The 24,625-nt window shown below is 54.1% G+C and overlaps 1 protein-coding gene across 2 annotated transcripts in view; it reads left to right on the forward strand.

The window, feature by feature from the left end:
- ZNF710 (zinc finger protein 710) overlaps window positions 1-24,625 on the forward strand; it is an 81,238-nt gene that overhangs the window by 44,683 nt on the left and 11,930 nt on the right. For both annotated transcript variants that reach the window (XM_004056754.5, XM_055363095.2), the window contains exon 2: window positions 21,492-22,977. In XM_004056754.5, coding sequence (XP_004056802.1) covers window positions 21,520-22,977 — 1,458 coding nt within the window. In that variant the 5' untranslated portion in view covers window positions 21,492-21,519. The remainder of the gene's footprint in view (window positions 1-21,491; window positions 22,978-24,625) is intronic.

Genomic DNA, 24,625 nt, shown 5'->3' on the forward strand with positions numbered 1-24,625 from the left:
AGGGCTGCCACCTTCCAGAGGACAGTTGAGCTCTGGTGGAGGGGACAGATATCATAGAGTAGAGCTTGAGGAGGTGATGGAGGACATAGATCTGGCCCCAGTTTAGGGGGTGGAGAGAAAACAAGAAATTGGACATTGCCAGGGTTGCAGCGGGCTGTGGTGCAGGCAGGGAAACTAAGCGTGCATGAAAGCTTTGAGCTGGAGGCCAGAGAGGGAAGAGACGCGAGGTAGCAGGGGCCAGGTCTCTTCGGGAGGACCTACCGCATGTCTCGGCACATTTCTGCCCTGTAGAAGGGGCACGTCGGGCAGCGGGCCTGGAAGACCCTGGGTACCTCCTCAAAGCACAGAAGAAGGGACCTGGTCACACTCTGGGTCCCCCAGGGCCACAGAGAAAGCTTGTGGGGCTCCCGTCCAGCCAGGGTTCCCAGGGGCCCCAGGAAAAGGCATGGTCTCTGGGGGGACACAGGGCTTTCTGCAGAAGGAAGCTACCTCTGGGAGGGAGCCCTGAGATGTCAGTGGCCTGGGCTATGTGAGATGAGGGCTCCAGGCCCAGGTGTGCTGGCACAAGCCATCAGGCCTGGAGGTGTGGCCGGCAGGACCCTCCCAAGGCAGAACCCTGTGTGCCCTTCCTCCTGCGCACCCAGCTCAGTGCCCAGCCCATAGTAGGCGCTTCATGAATGTTTGCTGAAGTGTGAATTGCATGTTGTTAGCAGATGTAGAGTGGAAACAGTACAGCTCACAGCCAAGCGCTGTGTAAATTGTAAAGCCTCATGCAAAGGGGAGTCCTATCCCTGCCCCGCAGAGCCCAGGGCCTCAGGGAAGGGGCCATATCCTCCCCAAGAAGACTAGAGGAGGGTGGAGGAGGGCGGAGGGACGAGTCAGTGCCAGGTATGGAGGGCGGCAGGAGAAGGAAGGGCTAGTGACCAAGCCAGACACCCAGACGGGTGGGGACAATGAGCCCACTCATCAGTAGTGACCAGACCCAGGTAGAGGAAGAGTGTCAGTTGGATGTGGAAATGAGGGAGGTGGATCTGAAGCCCCGTGATATGGTGCTGAGCCCCTACTATGTGCAAGTTGGGTGCTAACACCCACTTCCCAGGAGGAGGGTCTGGGGCTCCAAAAGGGTTGGGGAAAAGGCTGTCCTCCCTCTGAGTCTGGGTGACCAAGACAAGATGAGCTGTGGTGTGGGTAAAGGTAGCAGGGAGTCTGCTTATCTAGGGACGTTTGGGATTTATGCTCCAGGAAAGGGATCAAGATGGCTTTGGGGCAGGCACCATAGAGATTTGAGCCTGGGCCCAGGGGAGGAGGCCACCATTGCTCTTCCTGGCCCCACCTGCTTCTCAGGATACTGCTGGCAACCCGGAAGCTGCCAGGGCAGGCCTGCAAGGCCATCAGGTTTTTCCAGTTTGGGCAAGAACGTCTCCTTACACCCATGAAGATGCCCACGCACAGCCACGCTGGCCTAGAGATGAAAGAGGTTCTGGGGGTGGGTGGGGACAGGACGAGGGTCCGAGTTTGTGAACAAGCTTTAGAGGCAGGCATGTTTCCAGGGCCCCAGTTTCCCAGGTGGCAGGGCACCTAGCAGTCGATTCTCCCCTAAGAACTGGCATCAAGGAGTCCAGCTCCTCCCATAACTAACGTGTGGCCCAGGCGAGCTGCTGAGTGCTAATAATAGCAGCAAACACCACAGGCGTGCCAGGTTCTGCTTTCAGCACTTTACATATTTTAACTGGTGAGGCAGGTGCTCTTGGTACCACCCCACTTTAGTAAGGAGAAAGAGTCATGCCGTTGGGAAGTAGCAGAGGATGCAAACTCAGGCCTTCAACTCTAGAGTCTGGATCTAAACCGGTGCTTCAAAACCTGGTGGGGTTTTTTAAAGTCCATTTCTAAGCCTCACAGACTAATACTTTATCAACCTGGCTCAAATATCACAGCATTTTCACATTGCTATACAAATTTCTTTTCTTTTTCTTTTTTCTTTTTTTTTTTTTTGAGACAGAGTCTTGCTCTGTCGCCAGGCTGGGGTGTAGTGGTGCGATCTCAGCTCACTGCAACCTCCAACTCCCGGGTTCAAATGATTCTTCTGCCTCAGCCTCCGAGTAGCTGGGACTACAGGCATGCACCACCGCACCGGGCTGATTTTTGTATTTTTTCTAGTAGAGGCGGCATTTCACCATGTTGGCCAGGCTGGTCTTGAACTCCTGACCTCAAATGATCCACCCATTTCAGCCTCCCAAAATGCTGGGATTGCAGGCATGAGCCACTGCACCCAGCCAAGTTTCTAAGGCTACGCTTATCTATTTGGAAGCAGTCCCAGAGCTCGAGGGTCGTGCTGTGAGGAGCAATGTTCTAAAGCTATTAACCGTTCTGTGCCTCAGTTTCCATATTTGTAAAACAGGGTGATGGCACCAGTACCAACCATAGGCTGCAGTCAGGATTAAATGACACACTGTGCTGAAAGTTGGCCCAGGTTGACACTGTCACTCTCAGGGCAGCCAGCCAGTCTGTGAACGTCAGTTTTGCCATTAGGAATAAGAGCCCACACTGGTGCTGCCCATTCAGATGCCAGTGCAGAACCTGGCAGGGAGCATCCCATGACTTCATGCCTGGGAAGAGCTTTGTAAACTGTAGAGGGCTGTGGCTGTGTGAGCAGGCCTGCTCATTCTCTTGCCCAGCCTGTCTTTCTGAGTCCCAGGAGATCTTGTGTTTCCTTCTTCACTTTGGCACCCAGAGCTGGGGGCATTTGGAGGAGAGAACCCACGGGGTTCCCAGGGGCAGGCCCTGAGTGCTTCAGAGCCAGGACGAAGCCCTGGCGTCAGCACAGGGAGGAGGGTGACTTGCCTCCTGGCTGTACACGTGTGAGTGCGTGTGGGCTTCACACAAGAAGCTTCTGGGCGTTTTGGTTTCAGGGGTCGGGGCCAGCACGGGGCAGGGTGGGGGTCCCATTCTTGGACCCAGCCCTTCCCTCTGACCCATCTGAGCTGCGTTTGTTTGCTGAGGAGTGGGTCATTCCAGCTGGCAGGAGTGTGATCCCAGAAAGAGATTATCTACACTCTGGTGAGGAGAGTTGGATCTTGTACTTCGTTTAGGAATGTGGTCTTCTGAGCTACCTGGATGAGTTGTAAAATTTCAGAAAAGAGGTAGCATCTGTGACGAGACTTCTAGAAGCCCACAGAAGATGCCTTCCCGCCTCTCCAGGGTCCTCCTCAGGTTCTGGGGCCCAAGGGACCCTCACAGCCCCACAGGCACTGGGGTTGAGACTGCCCATTTCCTGGCAACCCAGGGGCTCCCATGTGGACCAAGGACTTGAGCTAGAACCTTCCGTGGGACTGGGTCCATTCCCAGCATCTCTGTCCTTCCTTACACCTGATCTCATTACTTTTTCCAAGTGTTTGTCCTCTCCCCACTCCTTCATGGGATTTAGATACTTTTAGTGATAATGAGAACATGTCAAATGTTTAGGGGCCCTGGGTGACTCATATTGTACGTGTACATATATTGTGGTGTAAAGGCTTAAACTGACCATTTATCAGAAGCCAGACCCCCATTCCAGGTATATCCCATTGCATTACCTTATTGAATCTTTTCTACCATCCTGTGGGGAAGGCAGCTGTTATCCCCATTTTGCAGCTGAGAAAACAGAGGTCCTGAGAGATGAAGCAACTTGCCCAACGCAGTACAGCGAGGAGGTGGCCAGGCCAATTCTAGAGCTTCCAATTGCTGAGGGGCCCCACCCTACCTCCATGGCCTGGCCGGAGGGGCCTCAACCCCACAGTCAGTCGCACCTCAGGCAGAGGGGACAGAAACCCTCACACCACTAGTCACGGCCAGCCATTCACTTGTTTTATAATCATCCCCTCTGCTAAAGTCACTTTCGCCCTTGGGTCACACACATGCATTTGAATTCCAGCATCTGGGACACATGGCCCAGAGCCTACCACCCTGCAGACAGGGCTTCCAAGCTCCTACAGGTCATCCTCTGTGATCCGGATTGAAGAGGAAACTAGTTCCTGCTCTGGGCTGAGCTGACCACGTTGGGTACCCTCCCCTGTGACATCCATGGTCCTGCCCTCGAGACCCTCTTCCGTCTCTCCTTCCCAGGCCCCACTGCCCTCTGGTTCTCCTCCCACCTCTCCTCTACCCTGCAGCCAACAGGCCGCCTTGGCTTCCTCCTTTGTGAGCTCCTAGTAATGAGCAGACCCAGGAGCTCCTGGCTGGGATGCCCATCATGTGGCTCCCGCCTTCTCTGAACTTCTTATCTGAGGCGTGCATCTCCCTCCGCAGCTCAACTGCAGGGTCCAGTGTGGGTACCCAGGCTTCCACCCCTTGCATAGGTCCTACCCCTCAGCTCACTGCATAGGTGACTGAGGAAGGCATGGCTTTGCGCGCTGCTCCTGCCTGCCTCTGATGATAGCCTGTGTGGACGGCCGCATGTGTCTGATGTCTGCGTGTGTACACTATCAGCTGATACGTTGCACCAGCTGTCCCTCCCCCCAGGAGATACACGAAGGCATTACGTGAATGAGAGAGGCATTCTTTACTCCTCCTGGCTAAATCCGTACTCGAGCTGGGTGTGTGGGTGACTGCAAAATAAATGTTGATTACAGTAGTGGCTTCGGGAGGCAGCTGCTGCCAGGGGCTCTGCTGGCATGGAGGCCCAGGGAGGAGTCATAACACTGCCATGAGAACGGAGAGGGCTTGTGCCCAGGCCATACTCTTCACCTGCCCTCAGACCTCAGCACCTTCCCTACCTCCTGCGCTTCTGTCCGCTTTCCCTTCCCTTCTCCATCCCATGCTTCCAGCCTGGGCAGGCCCTCCTCTCTGGCTGGGTCTACGGGGGAAGGGGTCTTCCTAATCAGCTTCTCCCTTCTCTAGGCCTCCCTGGACCCCTCCACCCAACCTTTGGGTAATAAACACCACAGATCATCCTCATTTGTCTAATGGGCTCAGTTAAACGCCCTAACAACTCCAGGAAGTGAGAACCATTATCTCATGCCACAGATGAGGAGACTGAGGCACACACAGACCAAGGTGTGAGTAGTGGGGCCAGACTGCAGTCTGACCCTGCGGCCCATGCCCTGAGTTTATCGCCTCCCAAAGTGTCCATTTATATGGAAGAACATTCCTGATACCTTAAGTTTGTTTTTTTTTTTTAAGCACATTTATTTACTGCTTATTTCCTATGTGATATTTTCCACTACTATTTCGTGGTTCTTAATCTTGTCTCTAGCCAAATTGTGATGTCCTGAGACTGGGGATCTTTGTGCCTCACCAGCACCCAGCACCAGCCTGGCCGGATGATAGGAACAATAGTAATAGCAATTGCACAGGCTGGGGCACCGTGGCTCACGCCTGTAATCCCAGCACTTTGGGAGGCCGAGGTGGGCGGATCACTTGAGGTCAGGTGTTGGAGACCAACCTGGCCAACATGGTGAAACCCCATCTCTACTAAAAATACAAAAATTAGCCGGGTGTGGTGACACATGCCTGTAGTCCCAGCTACTTGGGAGGCTGAGGCAGGAGAATCGCTTGAACCCGGGAGGCGGAGGTTGCAGTGAGCCAAGATCACGCCACTGCACTCCAGCCTGGGCGACACAGCCAGACTGCATCTCAAAAAAAAAAAAAAAAAAAAATTAGCAGTCACTCCCAGTAACTGGGTCCTTACTATGCATCAGCCCTTATGAAACACATCATTTCCCTTATCTCCTTTATCTTAAAAGCACAGGCAGACTAGGCGCAGTGGTTCACGCCTGCAATCCCAGCACTTTGGGAGGCTGAGGCGGGCAGATCGCCTGAGGTCAGGAGTTCAAGACCACCCTGGCCAACATGGCAAAACCTGCCTCTACTAAAAATACAAAAATTAGCTGGGTGTGGTGGTGGGTGCCTGTAATCCCAATTATTTAGGAGGCTGAGGCAGGAGAATCGCTTGAACTGGGGAGGCAGAGGTTGCAGTGAGCTGAGATGGCGCCACTGCACTCCAGCCTTGGTGACAGAGTGAGACTTTGTCTCAAAATAATAATAATAATAATTAATTAATTAATAAAAGCAGAGGCATTTAGGTTAGACCCAACTCCACTTATTCTCTGGTGTACCTGGTAACTGTGGGTGAATCACTCAACTCCTGTGCCTTGGTTTCCTCCTCTGTAAATAGGTTTTGTTGTCAAGATTCTGTGCTGTATAAAAATGATTTCAACAGGCACAACTCCAGGCTGAAAGGAAGGGCTCAGTGATTAGACCCTTCTCCTGTCACTATACAGACAAGGAAACCAAATCCCAGGGAGGTTGAGACACTTGCCTGAGGGTGTACAGCTCCTAAGTGGCAGAGCTGGGGGTGGAGGACAGGTCTGCTGGACTGAGAACCATGTATCCCTCCCTTCTACCACCTGCAGAGGAAGGGGCTGTCCTTCCCCATTTCCTCCCCACCTCTGCTGCTTCTCATCTCCCCCTCCTCGGACCTTGCTCCTGGGGCCCCAGAGGTGCTGAGCCAGCCTTTTAGTGGAGGACTACCAATACCATGGCCCCTCCCTGGCCTGATCCCTGGCGCAGCAACGCTTCTCACCTGCAGCCAGACACTCACACAGCTCGAGGGCTCCTGAAAACCTAGGGCCCCTTTCTTCATCCCCATGTGACTTTTTTTTGTCGCAGGGGACTTGATCCCATTTTCCACCAGTGCATCTCTTCTCTTGGTCACTTTGAGATGCTGGGGCCACAGCCATCATCGGTTTGCTTCATTTTCTGCAGTCAATCTCCATTCCCAGATCTTTGTTTCTCCTGTCATTTCTGATCACTCGAGATTAAAAACAGCAATGGAGAAGCCAGGAGGAGGCTGAGCTAAGGAGGACTCGGAGTGTTGTGACCTCAGTCCTCCCAGGAACACAGGAAGAAGAGGAGTAAATGGGGAAGAATGTGATTATAATCAGCTCCAATCCTGCCTTTATCTCTTACTGGCTCTGTAACGTAGACAAATCACAGCTTCTCTAAGCCTCAGTTTGCTCATCTGTAAAATGAAAATTAAAACGTCTATCTTGGGCCGAGTTCGGTGGCTCACACCTGTAATCCCAGCACTTTGGGAGGCCGAGGTGGGCAGATCATCTGAGGTCAGGAGTTCGAGACCAGCCTGGCCAACATGGTGAAACCCCATTTCTACTAAAAATACAAAAAAACTAGCCGGGCGTGTTGGCACATGCCTGTAATTCCAGCTACTTGGGAGGCTGAGGCAGGGGAATCGCTTGAACCGGGGAGGCGGAGGTTGCAGTGAGCTGAGATGGCGCCACTGCACCCCAGCCTGGGCGACAGAGAGAGACTCTGCCTCAAAAAATAATAATCATTAAAATAAAATAAAATAAAATAAAATAAAATAAAATAAAATAAAATGTCTATCTCCCTGGGACAGCCTGTCCCTTGTGCCTGGTCCATAATATGAGCTCAGTAAATGATGGCTGAAAAGAAATCAGAAAGAGGTGGCAACCTTTCATTCTGCCTTAAACTCGGGGCACAGACACATGGGTGGGAAAGCCCATGAATTTTGCTTCCTTTACTCAGAGGCAATTTAGAAACATAGAAGAGTGAATTTTGGGGAATTGGTGAATCTCACCATCCTGTTTGGAGTGAGGGAGCTGGGCACCCTGAGCATTTGCTGGGTGCCTCAGCCTGGGGCCAGGCCCTGTGTCTCATTCACACAAGGCAAGGTAGGGCCTGAAGAGGCAGCGTGGGGTGGTGAATGGTTGGGTTTCCCTGGACAGCAGTGAATTCCTTTTTTTTTTTTTTCTTTTGAGACACGGTCTCACTCTGTCACCCGGGCTGGAGTACAGTGGTGTGATCACGGCTCACTGCAACCTCGACCTCCCAGACTCAAGACATCCTCCCACTCAGCCTCCCAAGTAGCTGGTACTACAGGCACGTGCCATCATGGCCTGTTAATATTTTGTAGAAATGGGGTTTCACAATGTTGCCCAGGGTGGTCTCGAACTCCTGAGCTCAAATGATCCTCCCTCCTTGGCCTCCCAAAGTGCTGGGATTATAGGTGTGAGCCACTGCGCCAGTCAGCAGTGAATTCCTGCCTGGGGCTGGTCATGGGGGACTTCTGCACTGGCTTACCCCCTGCTCTAGGTCCTGCCCTTGCTTCATCCTGATGCGGGTGCCGGCTTCTCCCCTACCCTGACCTCAGAGAAGCAGGGCCAGGCTCTCTGGGATGCCTCCTCCCAGGGAGCCCCCCCAACACACACTTCCCACCCGTGTGTTTTCTTTCTCCCTTCCCTAGGTGAGGTCAATAGAGAAGCTTCCCTGTGGCAGGCAGGGGTCCATTCTGGGGTTTGTCTCCTCCCTCCTGGCCACTGTGGGGAGTCTGACCCTTAGAGATGACCCGAGAGAGAGAAGGCCGGGACTGATCTGGAGAAGCCCTGGCTGATGGAATGGGGTTTCTTTTTCCCTCCTTTCTTCCTTCTTTTCTTTTTTATTTTTAAGCAAGAGATAAATAAATGTCACCCTGAGATGACAAGAGAACATTGAAGGAGATAAAAGGAGAGTAAAATGGAGTGAGAGAGCAGAGGCAAAGGACAGAGGGGGATTTGGACTGTACACTGCAATGAGGGGAGAGATGAAAGAGGGAAGAAAGAGATGAGATGGGAAGGCAGGACCGAGTGGCAGAGCGGAGGATGGGGTTGCCACGGAAACCGAAGGAGGGGAGGAATGGAGGGAGAGGAAGACGGGATGGAGAAGGCGGAGGGCTTGGTGCAGGAGGGGTCTGAGGCGAGGCTTGGTGAGGAGGAAGGGAAGCCATGAGGGGCTCCCAGGTGTGAATTAGGCCCCGGTGTGGGAAAACAGGTTGGCAGGGGAGGAAGACAAGACCCAGAAAGCCCATCCCTGAGAGCTGAGGTGGAGAGGGCTGGGTCTCGGCCCTGGGCCCACCCAGCTGGGGCCTGCTCTATCCTGCCTGCAGGGGACTGCCTCAGTTTCCACGTCTGTATAATGGAAATGGTACGCCCCATCCCAGAGGACTGCCCCGATGGCTAGAAATGGTGTGCTTTCATCCCAGGCCCTGATGAAGTTCAAGTGCAGTGAATGGTCCTATTGTTACTTCCTTTGATTCTTATCTTTGTCCCCTTGAACTTGTGAGCTGAAGTTTTGTCTGTTTTTCCTGTTACATGAAGCTGGTGATCTCTGGGTCCAGGATAGCGTACTTGTTTGGGGGACAGATGTGCTTCTTTGCTTCTGGACTTGGAGGAAAGATGTGGAGCCCTCTGGAAACATGAGGCCTGCTGCCCCTCCCCCTCGGAACAGGAACTGGCCCTAAAGCTCAGGGAAAAGAGGCGGGCAGGGTCTATCTGGCGGCTGTCCAAAGCTGGGCTCGGCAAGGGGCCTCTTTTTTCTTTGCCCTTGAATATGGGTATTCTCAAAAGGGCAACAATTTATTCTATCTGTGTACTCTGCTAGGGATGCAGTGGTGAGCAAACAGGCAAGGTCTCTGCCCTTGGAGAATGTAATCTAACTGGGATGCCAGAATCTAACTGGGATGGTAGCTATTAGGCCAGTAATTCTATAAATAAATAAATCATTAACAAATCATTTAAAGTTACAATAAGGTCCAGGAAGGAAAAGTATGAAATTTGAGATTACACAGGACCTGGGGTCTAGACCTGGTCAGGGTGGGGCAGGGGGTCCGGGCAAGCTTCCTGAGGAAGTGATACCTCAGCTGAAAGCTGAAGGGAGAGGAATGAGGAAGAGCATTCCAGGTAGGGGACAGCATGTGTGAAGAGGCCGTGTGCAGGCGAGGTCTATTAAAGAGCATCGATGAAGTCCACGTGGCTTCACATGGAGGGAGGGGACAGCAGCACGTTGTGGACTTGTCATGGAGGCAGGGACCAACCAGACAAGTTCTGGAGGCCCTTGGTGAGATGTTTGGGCTTGATTGCAAGAGCAATGGGAGGTGACTGGGATGTGGAGCAGGTGGGATGTCGTGACCGATTGGTACAACCATAAGGCTTGCTTCAGTCTTCTCTCTTTTGACTGACTATTAGCATGCTAGGGCAAGGGACAGGTGCATGGCAGAACTCTTGAGAGCTCAAAACATTTCCTGCAGGTGGGTTGAATGGTGGAAATTCCTTGCCCTGTATGATCTCCTGTGCACACCTTCATGGCCCCCAGACGGTAGAAGGCAAACAGCCTGGTGGGAGAGCCTGAGCTGGGGGGTGACCCCCATGTTTGACATGGATGGAAGGAAACACGAGGAGTCAAGAGCTCCACAGGCACGGTGGCCCACGCCTGTAATCCCAGCACTTTGGGAGGCTGAGGCAGGTGGATCACCTGAGGTCAGGAGTTCAAGACCAGCCTGGGAAACATGGTGAAACCCCGTCTCTACTAAAAAAATACAAAAATTAGCCAGGCATGGTGGTGCACACCTGTAATCCTAGCTATTTGGGAGGCTGAGGCAGGAGAATCGCTTGAACCAGGAGGTGGAGGTTGCAGTGGGCCAAGATCACACCACTACATTCCAGCCTGGGCGACAGAGCAAGACTCCATCTTAAAAAAAAAAAAAAAAAAAAAAAAGCCAGGTGCAGTGGTTCACACCTATAATCCCAGCACTTTGGGAGGCCGAGGCGGGTGGATCACCTGAGGTCGGAAGACCTCAGGACCAGCCTGACCAACATGGAGAAACCCTGTCTCTACTAAAGATACAAAAAAAATTAGCCGGGCCGTGGTGGCGCATGCCTGTAATCCCAGCTACTCAGGAGGCTGAGGCAGGAGAGTCAATTGAATCCAGAAGGCGGAGGTTGCGATGAGCCGAGATCATACCATTGCACTCCAGCCTAGGCAACAAGAGCGAAACTCCGTCTCAAAAAAAAAAGAGCTCCAGATTAGTCCTCACTGAGGGGTAGGGGCCTTGGGGTCTTGGTTTCCATATCTGTAAAATGATGGCATTGGACAGGAGGGTCCCCAAAGTTCCTTTCAGCCCTGCCGGTAAAGATTCCAAGACCCACAGCCAAAGTGGCTGAAGCACAGGGTCTTCAGCAAGGCCACCATCCTGCCATGGGAGAGCCAAGCATCCCTCCCTTGCAGTAAAGAAGCATGCATGCGTTTACTGGGCATGTGAGCTGCGAGGTGGGAGGATCAGGCCCATGGCTTCTGGGATCCTGGTGTCTTCAGATCATAGGCGGCACATTACTCCTGTACTTAGCATCAAAGAGAAGCTACCATGTGCTTTTTATGCAGCTCTGCAGGCAGCTCAGCATTTGCCCATAGTAATTTGTGCAGCAGACGCCCTGTTAGTTTAGGCAGGCTCATTTCTATAAGAACCAGAGGCCCACCCAACTCACCTCAGGGCTAAGGGGGGTTGATTGCCAGCGAGGGTTCCCCAGGCTAGGGGCAGGGGCTGGGCACCATCCAGAATCCCGGTGCCTTCTGGGATCAGCATTCCCTCGGGCTCTCCTGAGACACCCACCCCACCACCCCCACTTGCCCAAGCTCTCTGCCCCTTTGTGTTCTGGCCTCACTTTACCCCATGGCACTCCTTTGTGTGTTCTTTGCACATCTGCTCCTGTGGCTGATGGACTGAGGCTTAATGCAGAGCCGTGTTTCCAAGAGAGGAAACTTTGGCCCAAGTTCTTTCAGGGGATGGGGAGGGCCAGGCCATAGGTCTGGGCCCAGCTTCTGTATGAACTGCCCTAGATGGTGGGGGTATGCTATGCTTGGAGGCCCAGGGCTGGAAGTGGGGCAGCTGCCATTAGGGGAAGGTGAGGAAGAAGGCACCTGGGGTGGGGAGGGGCCTCCCACTTGATTCACCAGGCAAGGCCAGGTCACCGAGAGTATGCGTCAACTCTTGCTAATTAACTTCGAGGCCGGGCACGGTGGCTCACACCTATAATCCCAGCACTTTGGGAGGCCAAGCTGGGTGGATCACTTGAGCCCAGGAGTTTGAGACCAGCCAGGGTAACACGGTGAAACACCATGTCTACTAAAAAATCCAAAAATGAGCCAGGCGTGGTGGCGCGCTCCTGTAGTCCCAGCTACTCGGGAGGCTGAGGCACGAGAATCTCTTGAACCCAGAAGGTGGAGGTTGCAGTGAGCTGAGATCATGCCACTGCACTCCAGCCTGGGTTACAGAGCAAGACTTAATAATAATAATAATAATAATAATAATTTGGAGAATCAGAATCACTTAAGAAGCCTCTAGAAAATCCCATGTCCAGGCCCTGAACCCAGAGATTCTGGTTTAACTGGTCTAGAGTGAGACCCCGGTATTGGCATTCTGATCAAACGATACCAGTTCTGGAACTCTGTGGACCCAGGGTCTCTGTCTTCACAAGAGTTTGTGTCTGAGAAGTCACATCAAAATAGTTCATGCCTCGACATGGGGGCTTCACCCCTCATTTCCTTGGGTTTTAGGGCACTGTGACCTCTTAGAGGAGGGAGATCCTCACGCAGGGGCCACCCTGTGGCAGTCAGGCCCACCTCAGCCCTCAGCTTATAGAAGCAGAGGCGTGGCTCCCAGGTCAGGTGTAGGTGCACCGGGGCCTGGGGGATGGATCAAGAGAGCGAGGGTTGTCAGAGCAGGCCCTGTGGGAGGGGCTGTCTCACCTGGGAGGGCGTCAGGTGAGAAAGCACTCAGAGCTCCTGGGCCTGAGCTCCTGGGGACTCTGCCATTAGCGGGGGAAGGCAAGGAAGAAGGCACCTGGGGTGGGGAGGGCCCTCTGGCTTGATTAACCAGACAAGGTCAGGTCACTGAGAGTGTGCATCTGCTCTTGCTAACTAATCTGGAGAGGCCCTTCCCTATGCTGCCTGGACACCACCCCAAGGAGGAGGCAGGACTGTCCTGGGAGTGAGGTGCTCAGAGAAGAGCAAAGCCTTGGTAGAACTCTCAGGCAAGAGTTTCACTCTCCGTCTCACTTACCGCATTCAGTCTTGGTCCCTTGGAGACTGTCAGTTTCCTTCTCTTCCCTTTTCTGTATGCTTGTGTCTTTCTCTAGAGACACTCCCCTGCTGGGCCCCCTCTGTTCCTCTGCAGTCACTGTCCTGTGGGTGGCCTGGCTGTCGGGGGAGATGATCCACAGTGTGATTGTATCAGTCAGGGTTCTAGAGAGAAATAGAACCAGTAGGAGACACTATATATATATATACATATACACACACACGTACACAGAGAGGTCTCTTTTAAGGAATTGGCTCCTGTGATTGTGCGGGCTGGCAAGTCCAAAATCTGCAGGGCAGACCCGGGGGCTGGAAACTCAGGCAAGATTCATAAGTTACAGTCTCAAGGCAGAATTCTTTCTCTGGGAAACCTCAATGTTTGCTCTTAAGGCCTTCAACTGATTGATGCCCACCCACATTATGGAGGGTCATCTGCTTTTCTTAAAGTCAACCGATTGTAAATGTGAGTCACATCTACAGGATACCTTCATAGCAACATCTGGCTTAGCCAAGCACACAGCCGGGCACCATAGCTTAGCCAAGATGACGCATAAGATTTACCACTACAGTGATGGTCTCAGGCTGGGAGAGGGTCCTCATCCTGTCCTCATGTACTTCAAGGGAAGCAGTGCCTGCACTAAATCCTCAAAGATGATGGGAAATTCACCCAGTTTGAGGGAAGGGCAGTCCTGGCAGGGGAATCAGCCTGTGCAGAGGCCCCAAGGTAGGAAACATCGGTGAGTGGGGGGCAGAGGGGCAGTGGAGCCTGCCTGGGAGCCATCTTGGGCAGCAAATGAAGGCATGGGCAGTGCATCCCACCTACCAAAAGGCTATGGGGGCTGCGGGGCTGGAGACCTGCATTCTAGTCCTTGCTCCCCCACCGTCTCACTGTGTGACCTTGGACCATTCCCTTCCCCTCCCTGGGCCTCAGTTTCCTCATCTGTTAACAGGGCCGGGTATGGTGCGCATCACGGGGGTTTGTGGGTTGGTGGCCCTGTGTCAGGGGCCCAGCCACTCTGACTCCCAGAGGTGGGGCTCAGTGAATCTGTCCACAGGGAAAGGGGAAGCAAGGCAGAGACAGGATCGCAGGAGGAAGAGACTCTCGAACTTCCCCTGCCCCTCCCCCGTGCCGGCAGCAGCTCCCTGGGCCTCTGGCTCCTGAGGCCTGTGGGCTGGGCAGAAGTGAGACTGTGGCAAGGGGCCCCGAGGTACAGGCCTCCCAGCTCTCGCTTCCTCTTCCCTTCTGCGCATGTGAGTAGAGTTTCCCTTGAAGCCTCCTGCGAGGAGGACAACAGGGGAAACCAAGAGGCTGGTTTCCTTAGGCGGTGAAATCCCGTGCATGTTTTTCACAGCGGGTGTACAGGCCTGGAACTTCCTCTTCTCCTCCCACCTGGTTACCTGTCCCGCCCACTCCAGCTTCAGCCTCTCCAGCCCCAGGGCCCTGGACTCCAAGGGGCAAAAGGCCCAGAGCCACATCCTGGAGGGCTTGAATGCCAGACCCAGGGTCAGGAGCCCCCTCCCCGCTCTTGCTCTGTTGGGTCCTGAACTGCCTCCACGGAACCCAGTCCTCGGTCCTGTCCCCACCCCACCCCCATACTGCAGCCCCCGCCTCCCAGAGATCCTGGTGCTTCATGTGGACTGAGCTTATGCAAGTTAACTCCCCAAGGGTGAGAACTTTAATTTGCCCCTTCTATCTACCCACAAGCAAGCACCTAATAGGTTTAGTAAATGTGCATTAAATCAGTGGCTCAAGCCTGGCACAGTGGCTTAGGCCTGTCATCCCAGCACTTTGGGAGGCCAAGGTGATAAGATTGCTTGACCCCAGAAGTTCAAGACCAGCCTGGGTAACTTAGCAAGACTCCATCTCTACAAAAACAATGTAAAATTAGACAGGTGTGGTGGCACATGCCTTTAGTCCCACCTACTTGGGAGGCTGAGGCAGGAGGATTGCCTGAGCCCAGGAGTTTGAGGCTGCAGTGAGCTATGATGGCACCACTGCACTCCAGCCTGGACAACAGAGGAAGGCCCATCTCTTAAAAAAATAAAAAGTCAGGCCGGGCGCAGTAGCTCACGCCTGTAATCCCAGCACTCTGGGAGGACGAGGCAGGTGGATCACCTGAGGTCAGGAGTTCGAGACCAGCCTGGCCAACATGGTGAACACCTTGCCTCTATTAAAAATATAAAAAATTAGCCGAGCATGGTGGTGGGCGCCTGTAATCCCAGCTACTTTGGAGGCTGAGGCAGGAGAATTGCTTGAACCCAGGAGGCAGAGGTTGCAGTGATCCAGTATCGCTCCACCGCACTCCAGCCTGAGCAACAGAGCGAGACACTGTCTCGAAAAATAAATAAATAAATAAAAAGTCAGAGGTTCAGCTGCAGGGCTGGCGACTGCAGTCTCTGAGCAACCTGGTGATTCAAGGCCAAGATGAGGAGCCAACAGGCCTTCCAGGATAAGTTCGAGGCACTGCTGAGGCTGTGTCAGGGAGTATGGGCTCACTGGACCCTCAGGAAATAGTCATCAAATTACATTGATCACGGGTGGTTGGTGATGTCCCAAGCCTGGCCTGGCAGAAGCCCCAGACCTCTGTCTATTGGTTGTTTTTGTTTGTTTGCTTGCTTGCTTTTTCTTTATTTCTATACTTTTTTTTGTTTTGTTTTTTGAGACAGGGTTTCACGCCTGTCACCCAGGCTAGAGTGCAGTGGCGTGATCTCAGCTCACTGCAACCTTCGCCTCCTGGGCTCAAGCGATTCTCCTGCCTCAGCCTCCCGAATATCTGGGGCTACAGGCATGCCACCACACTTAGCTAATTTTTGCATTTTTTTGCAGAGATGAGAGCTCATCACGTTACCCAGGCTGGTCACAAACTCCTGAGCTCAAGTGATCCGCCTGCCTCGGCCTCCCAAAGTGCTGGGATTACAGGTGTGAGCCACCGCGCCCGCCCTTCAGTTGGTGTTTGAGATCTCCCTGGAGGTGGGAACTAGTCAAAGAGTGTCCAGGTGGCCACAAGGTCCTGTTGGTTCTTCCTTCAAAATGGCTCCTGTCCTGCCAGACCAGGTTTTGGGTGTCTTCACCCACTCTCTGCCCTGAGATCTGTGTCCCAGGGAACACCAGCCACCCTGATCCCACCCGACCCTCCTCTGCTCCTAGAGTGATGGGGTCCCCATGAGAGGAAAGGAGCACTGTTGTGAGCATTGTGGGATGAGAGGAGGTGCTGTCACAGCTTGGGGAAGGGACCCTGCTAACCAGCAGGTAGGTCAATAGTTCCCGTTCCAAGTAGGCTCTTGTGCCCATTTTACAGATCAGGAAATGGAGACAGGTGGAGGAGCCAGGCGACTTGCCCAGCCTTTACAGGACCCCTGGGGCAAAGCCGTAGGTGAAGTCACAGTTAGAGATTCCAGAGCTCTGAGGAGACTGCGTCCCTGCTTGGGTGGGGAAGGTCCCCTGCCGGCCCCCAGACGATGAGTCTTTGTTCCCTCCCCAGGGGCTGGCCTGGCCCTCAGGCCTGGGAGGTGGAGGTGCCGAGCCCTGGGAAATAGGGCAGTCCTGGGCTTCCGGTGTCACTGCACGCCCCTCCCCCTCCCGCCTTTGTTTCTTGGCCTCCACAGCCTCATTCTCTCTCCCTCCCCCTCACTCAGGCTCCTCCTCTGCCCCCCCTTCCCTGTCTCTTCATTTCTTCTCTCCCTCTCCCTTTCTCTCTCTCTCTCTGATATGTCCTCCCTTCCCCCACTCCCAGCACAACTACAATCAGGCAGCTCATCTGTGTCTCTATTTCCCCGCCTTTCACATTGACTTTCTCCCCACCCTGGGGACCGAGGGCATCCTGGTGGGAGGCCACACCACATCCCAGCCAGTGGACGCCCCTCATCTCGCCAGCCTGGGGCAGTCTGAGCTCCCCTTTCTCCTGGACATGGGGGGAGCTTTTGTTCTGAGTCCTCAGCACAAGTGGTGGGAGAGGCCCTACTCTAAGAAGGGAGGGACCACAGTGGGGCCCCAGGCGGATGACAGAGGGGCCTTGGGTTGGGTGGGGAGGCAGCCCTGGCACACAGGTGATGCACACCTGGCAGGCTCTCTTCCTGCCCTGGACGGCCCTGTGCCAGGACATAAACAGAAGGGTTTAGCCTGGGAGATGGAACCAGAGCGGGTGAGGAGACACGAGCCACAATGCTGGCCCAGGAGGAGGGAGAACAGAGTGATACCGGGCCTCCCCACTCCTCATTTCCGTGTGTGATAGGCAGGCAGAACACACATGTGAAACGCAGGTAAATTAGATTCCCTCCTCAGCAGAGCCCCTTCTGCATACACACACGCACGCACACGCACACACACAGAGCCTGCCTGGCCGCCCCAGTGAACAAGACAACATGGACACGGGGCCTGCCCCCATAAGCCTCTCAAAGAGAGCATTACAGGGTGGTGTGTGTTCTACTCAGCCAAGTCTCCAGGCCAGTGTAAAAGAAAGTGTGGGGCCAACTGCCCAGGTGGGCAGTGGCTCAATGAAGACTTCTAGTAGAAGGAGAGACCCCAGTTCCCCCAGCCGGCTGGGGCCCTGGACCAGCCAGCCAGGAAGCAGCCCGAGCCTTCATGTTGCAGTTTGCCCAGGTCGTGCCTACATGCCCCTGCTGGCCTGTGGTGACCCAGGACAGCTCCTGAGAACTGAGGAGCCAGGCTCGGGTGTGACCTCCGCGGGTGCATAGCTGCAGGAGCACAGATGGGACCCAGCTGTGAGGCCACACGGGCCTGGCTGCAGACCCAACTCCCCCTTCATTGATGGGGCACTTGGGAGTGTGTTAGTCAAGCCTGGATTTCCTGGGGCGTGAGGTGGGGAGCACACTACCCCACCCCTGCCCCCCGGGTTGTTCCTAGTATTAAATGGCTGACTGGGGACCTCGTGAGTCTGTAATGAGAAGCTGTAGGTCTTCCGTGGTGTTTGTCGTCAGTTGTTGGCAGCTCTCTCTGCCCCCGCCCTGCCCCCACTTAGGCACAAACCCTCAGGAACAAGGACTCTGGGTTAGTCCCTTTCTACAGCCAAGCACAGGCTCCTGACACAGACGCACCTTCTCAAGTCCCAGCTACCTGTTCATATGGTAGCTTCAGGTGTCCTGGTGTGACTGTAAGGAGTGGCCCCTTGTAGAAAGGGGCCCGGTGTGGACGGTCAGCTCCATGGTTACCCTTGCTGTAGGGAACCACACTTCAGCTCCCACGGGCAGTTTGCTGGCTGGCGTTTTTGCCCTCTCCTCACCTCTAAAGCAGTGTTAACTGTTACCTTATGCCCGCGCCCTTGAGGTTGGCGGGAGGGGGCTGATTCCTGGTATTAGGCTGCAGGGGAAAGGAGAGGGAAGGGAACTAACGACACTGACATCCTCATCTCACTGTCCCATGAGTCAGGAGCCTCTTCCCCCCCATAGAGATGAGAATCATCTGATGTCACACGGCTAGTAGACGGCAGGGCCTGGATTGAACTCAGCATCCAGGGCCAAGGGGGAAGCACTGGCTTGGCCATTGACGCTTAGTTCCTCCTTCTTGCTGCTCCTGCCTTTGGGGAAGTTTACAAAAACTGCTGAACACATCATTTGCCCAAACCCCACAACAGACAGGAGGGTTGCCGCTGGGTGCTGTGTCAGACGGACTGTCGCGACAGGAGGCAGCCATGCTCCTCAGCGTGCTCTGCAAACCTGACAGTGGCTGGAGGGCACTGGGGGTGGCTGTGGTGGGCCCCAAGGGGCAGGACCCCTGCCTCATTCACCTTGCTGTCTCCAGGCACAAGCCCTAACCCATAGCAGGGATTTAGCGGCTATTTATTGTACAAATGAATGAATGAGTTCTCAGTCTCTAGTGGTTGTCCTCAGAATCACTTAAGCTTTGCTGAATTTGGGGCCCAAGAATGGAAACATCTCTTGGCTCTGTGGCTTTTTTCAGAAAAGCCTTCTCCCAGAGATCTGGGCAGATAATAATGGTTCTTTTTTTCTTCCTTTGAGACAGAGTCTCACTGTGACACCCAGGTTGGAATGCAATGGCGCGATCTCTGCTCACTGCAACTTCCGCCTCCTGGGTTCAAGTGATTCTCCTGCCTCAGACTCCCAAGCAGCTGGGATTACAGGCACCCACCACCACACCCGGCTAATTTTTGTATTTTTAGTAGAGATGAGGGTTCACCATGTTGGCCAGGCTGGTCTCGAACTCCTGACCTCAAGTGATCCGCCCGCCTCAGCCTCACAAAGTGCTGGGATTACAGGTGTGAGCCACCATGCCCCCGCCAACAGTGATTCTTTACAGTTGGTTAGGGCCTTATAATGAACCAAGCTGCTTCACCTGTGTTAGGACGCTGGGCCCTCACAACCCTTCCATGGGTGAGTGTTTTCATCCCCGTTTTTCAGATAGGGAAACTGAGCCACTGGCATGACTTTGCTTAGTCACTTGCAAGTGACTGAGCTGGCACTCGAGGTCCTCGCCGACTGCATTTCCCAGCAGCTGGACATTGGGGTGGGGTGTGGTGGTTTGGAAGCAGGTTTAGCCCCTGCGGCCTGTTCCAGATGTACCCTGACCCCCAGGCCGAGGTTTCCTTCTATCTGATCCCTTCCACGAGAGCCTCACTCTAAGCTTAATGGTTTAATCTTTGGTGTCCGTTTCAAGGAGGCTAAATTCCTGTCTGGGGTATTTTTAGCCGTCCTCAGGAAGGGGAAGCTCCGCTGGCCGCTGGGGGGAGGGGGACGCCTTGCCCGGAGCCGGTTTCCTGAGGAAGGGCTGCCGACCATGTGCCTGACAGTGGCCCTGGGAGAGGCTGGTAGTTGGTCCATTGGGAGCCCTGGGAGCAAAGCAGGCGAGAGTCGCCCCAGTAATGCCATCCCCTCTCCTCTGATGTGCCAGGTGTTGAACCAGGGCAAGGGGTATAGGCCCAGGAGGAGGTCGCCACCCCCTACAGGCACACTGCCTGGCGTGCTGCAGTCCTTGGAAGCCTGGAGAGGGCACGAGGGCAGGCCAGGAGAGTCGGGATGGCTCCAGGAGCAGGTGGACCTCGAGCCACGCCTCGGAGGCTGGTGGGAGGAGCAGGGGTCAGCAGGGTTGGGAAAAGGCCACCCCAGGTGGGAAGACCCATGGGTGAAAAGACCGGGCTCCACAGACGGCTCACAGAGCAGGTGCCTCCATATGTGGCTGGAGCCCCCAGCGAGGGAAGAGGCCGCTGTGCTGGGGGTTTGTACCTGGGCACGTGGGCACATTGGCACTATTTAGAAGATCATGTTAGAGGCAGGTACAGTGGCTCATGTCTATAATCCTAGCATTTCGGGGGGCTGAGGCAGGAGGATCACTTCAGTGCTGGAGGTTGAGACTGCAGTGAGCCATGATTGTGTCACAGTAGCCTGGGCAACAGAGCAAGACCCTATCTCTAATCAAAAAGAAAGAAAAAACCTTAGTTGAGAGGCTGTGAATGTGAACTTGGGAGCCTGTTTGAGCATTCAATTCGGATAGTGGCCTCAAACATGTTAGCTGTCAAGGAGCTCTTCTTTCAAATCAGATCGGACATGGAACTCCAACGTATAAAATCAGATAAAAGTGATATTTTTATCAGTATAAATTTAGATATTTAAATGTATAACATTTAGCTAATCAAGAAAAACAACAACCGCTTGTGATAGATGCAGATGTTTAGCATCGGGGCTGACAAGTGATAGCCAGTGTTTGAGATCGGCCTCAGCACCTAGTTTATTTTTTTATGTTGTGTTTTTCTGCCATACGTTCTCGTTCATACAGCCGAGCCATTACCAATAATGACAGTTAACACCTCACCACACAGTCCCAAGGTCTGTGCAAATTAATTACTTTGGCAACAAAGCCAGTGGGGCTACAGTAGAATGTGTTAGAATGTGGCACATATTACATTTGAGTAGGTGGGCCTTTTAAAATCAGTTTTTAAATAGTGGAATCTTTATTTTTTGCATTTTTGAATCCGATTTTTAAGGATTTTTTTTTTTTTTTTTTTGAGACAGAGTGTCACTTTGCTGCCCAGGCTGGAGTGCAGTGGCGCGATCTCGGCTCACTGCAACCTCCGCCTCCCAGGTTCAAGTGATTCTCCTGCCTCAGCCTCCTATAGCTGGGATTACAGGTGCCGGCCACCACGCCTAGCTAATTTTGTGTTTTTAGTAGAGACAGGATTTCACCATGTTGGCCAGGCTGGTCTCAAACTCCTGCTGACCTCAGGTGATCTGCCCGTCTTGGCCTCCCAATGTGCTGGGATTACAGATGTGAGCCACCATGCCCGGCCTTTTTAAGGAATTCTTGAAGGACCTGTAGAACACAATTTGAGAACAGCTGAGGAAATCCCACCTCCCTGTTGTACAGATGGGAAGACTGAGGCCAGCAAGGGGGCAGAGCTTACCCAGGATCTCCCAGGGAGATGGAGGAGATGGTCAGATACACAGCAGGAATCACTGCTCCCTATAATAACAAGTGTGCCCTGTTCCCAAGGCAGGAGTAGAAAAGACATCAGAGCCAGACACACCTAAAATCAGCCAAGCCCTTGTCCGTGCTGTGTCTGTTGTCTGTCTGTGCAGCAGTGAGCCAGCAATATTAACTTTCCCTTCTCCACCCACAGCGATGCCCTCCTAGCTAGCCGTCACGGGATGGAGGGCTTCATGGACTCAGGGACACAGACGGACGCCGTGGTGGTGCTGTCCTTGGCTCAGGCCGCCGTGCTTGGCCTGGTCTCCGAAAATGAGCTCTTTGGAGCTACCATAAGCGCAGAGGCCTTCTACCCGGACCTGGGGCCCGAGCTTTCAGGGGCAGCCATGGGAGAGCCCGAGCCACCGGGCCCCGACGTCTACCAGCTGGCCTGCAACGGGAGGGCCTTGGAGGAGCCGGCGGAGGAGGAGGTGCTGGAGGTGGAGGCAGCCTTTGAGAAGCACACCCGGCGGAAGACGCGGCCACCTGTGCGGCTGGTGCCCAAGGTCAAGTTCGAGAAGGTGGAGGAGGAGGAACAGGAGGTCTATGAGGTTTCTGTGCCGGGTGACGACAAGGACGCAGGGCCAGCAGAAGCCCCCGCCGAGGCGGCCAGTAGCGGCTGCGACGCCCTGGTGCAGAGCAGCGCCGTCAAGATGATCGACCTCAGCGCCTTCAGCCGCAAGCCCCGGACGCTCCGGCATCTGCCCCGAACCCCGAGGCCGGAGCTGGACGTGGCCCCATATGACCCTCACTTCCCGGCCCCAGCCCGGGATGGCTTCCCCGAGCCCAGCATGGCGCTGCCTGGGCCAGAGGCCTTGCCCACAGAGTGTGGGTTCGAGCCACCCCACCTGGCCCCCCTGAGTGACCCCGAGGCCCCCAGCATGGAGTCCCCGGAGCCTGTCAAGCCGGAACAGGGCTTCGTGTGGCAGGAGGCCAGTGAGTTCGAGGCTGACACGGCGGGTTCGACCGTGGAACGCCACAAGAAGGCCCAGCTGGATCGGCTGGACATCAACGTGCAGATTGACGACTCCTATCTGGTGGAGGCGGGCGACCGCCAGAAGCGCTGGCAGTGCCGCATGTGCGAGAAGTCCTACACGTCCAAGTACAACCTGGTGACGCACATCCTGGGCCACAACGGCATCAAGCCACACTCGTGCCCGCACTGCAGCAAGCTCTTCAAGCAGCCCAGCCACCTGCAGACGCACCTGCTGACGCACCAGGGCACCCGGCCCCACAAGTGCCAGGTATGCCACAAGGCCTTCACGCAGACCAGCCACCTCAAGCGCCACATGCTGCTGCACTCGGAGGTCAAGCCCTACAGCTGCCACTTCTGCGGCCGCGGCTTCGCCTACCCCAGCGAGCTCAAGGCCCACGAAGTGAAGCATGAGAGTGGCCGCTGCCATGTCTGCGTCGAGTGCGGCCTGGACTTCTCCACCCTGACCCAGCTCAAGCGCCACCTGGCCTCCCACCAGGGCCCCACCCTCTACCAGTGCCTCGAGTGTGACAAGTCCTTCCACTACCGCAGCCAGTTGCAGAACCACATGCTCAAGCACCAGAACGTGCGACCCTTCGTGTGCACCGAATGCGGCATGGAGTTCAGCCAGATTCACCACCTCAAGCAGCACTCCCTCACCCACAAGGTAAGGCCGTTCCCAGGGCCTGGGGATCTGCCTGCCCCTCCTGCCGCTTTTTCATCCAGTACTTTCCAAAGTCCCAGACGGGACCGTTTAGGTGGTGTCCTAGTTTTATCGTTACGTACTTATTTTGATGAGTATTAGAAATCAATTAGTATTAGAAACTAATTGAAATTAGTTTTTTAAGTAGTAAAGCTTTATGCATTCAAAAACATGTATTTGGCCAGGCACAATGGCTCGTGCCTGTAATCCCAGCACTTTGGGAGGCCAAGGCAGGCAGATTGCTTGAGTCCTGGAGTTTGAGACCAGCCTGGGCAAAATAATGAGACCCCATCGCTACAAAAACATTTAAACATGGCCAGGCGTGATGGCTCATGCCTGTAATCCCAGCACTTTGCGAGGCCAAGGCGGGCAGATCACCTGAGGTCAGGAGTTCAAGACCGGCCTTGCCAGTGTGGTGAAACCCTGTCTCTACTAAAAATACAAAAATTAGCCGGGTGAGGTGGTGGATGCCTGTAATCCCAGCTACTTGGGAGGCTGAGGAAAGAGAATTGCTTCAACCTGGGAGGCAGACGTTGCAGTCAGCCGAGACCACACCATTGCACTCCAGCCTGGGCAACAGGAGCAAAACTCCATCTCAAAAAAAAAAAAAAAAAAATTTAAACATTAGCTGGGTGTGGTGGCATACACCTATAGTCCCAGCTACTTGGAAGACTAAGGTGGGAGGAACACCTGAGCCTGAGAGGCTGAGGTTGCAGTGAGCTGAAATCGCGATACTGCACTTTCAGCCTGGGCAACCAGACTGAGACCCTGTCTCCAAAAAAAAAAATCATTTTTATAACCCCTGCAAGACCCAAGGAACACAGTTTGAGAATCACTGAAGTATCTTACCCTCCCTATTTTCTAGATGGGAGGACAGAGGCCAGAGAGAGGCCGGTATGCAACAGGGAGGCGTCCTGGCTCAGTGGTCAGAAGTACAGAGGGTGTCCTTTGTTCCTTGTCATTACAAAAGCAAATCAAAACCTGTGACTTCCCTTTAAGAACAGGCTAAATATATTTAATTTTCAAAGCAGAGAAGATGTAAGGAAAAATATTTGTTATGGAAGAGTACAGGTAGTTCTAGAATATGGCTAAACTAGGCACAGTGGCTCGGGAAGGCAGAAATTGAGCAGCACTTTCTAATCTACCATGTCCCTAAACCCAGCCTTGACCCGTACTCCCCTGCCCTCCATTCCCTGCCTTCAGCCACTAGCCTCCCCGCTTTTCAGCCAATATCACCTCCTCTGAGAGGCCCTCATATCCGGGTAGGTGGAATGAGGCCCCTTGGGTCCCACAATCCCACTCTGGTACTTGGCTGCCCCATGGTTTCCACCGAAATCCCACCAACTTTACCCTTCAAAGCTGAATGTACATAGAGCTTCCTCTCCCCACAACGGTGGCCTATGAGTGATACTCCAGGTCAAACTTGTGACCCTGTCTCTCACAGTAGACACTATAGGGAGTTGGGGAGCTGTTAATACCCTGCCAGGCCTAGAAACCAGCAATTTGTAGGTTTCATTGCAGAGGCTCCTCCAGTCAACTGCTAGTAGCTGCCTAAAATGTAATGTCAAGAAAGAGTCTAGCCAGGCATGGTGCTGCACACCTGTAGTCCCAG

Source organism: Gorilla gorilla, chromosome 16, assembly GCF_029281585.2.
Source record: "Gorilla gorilla gorilla isolate KB3781 chromosome 16, NHGRI_mGorGor1-v2.1_pri, whole genome shotgun sequence".
Classification (NCBI taxonomy): Eukaryota; Metazoa; Chordata; class Mammalia; order Primates; family Hominidae; genus Gorilla; species Gorilla gorilla.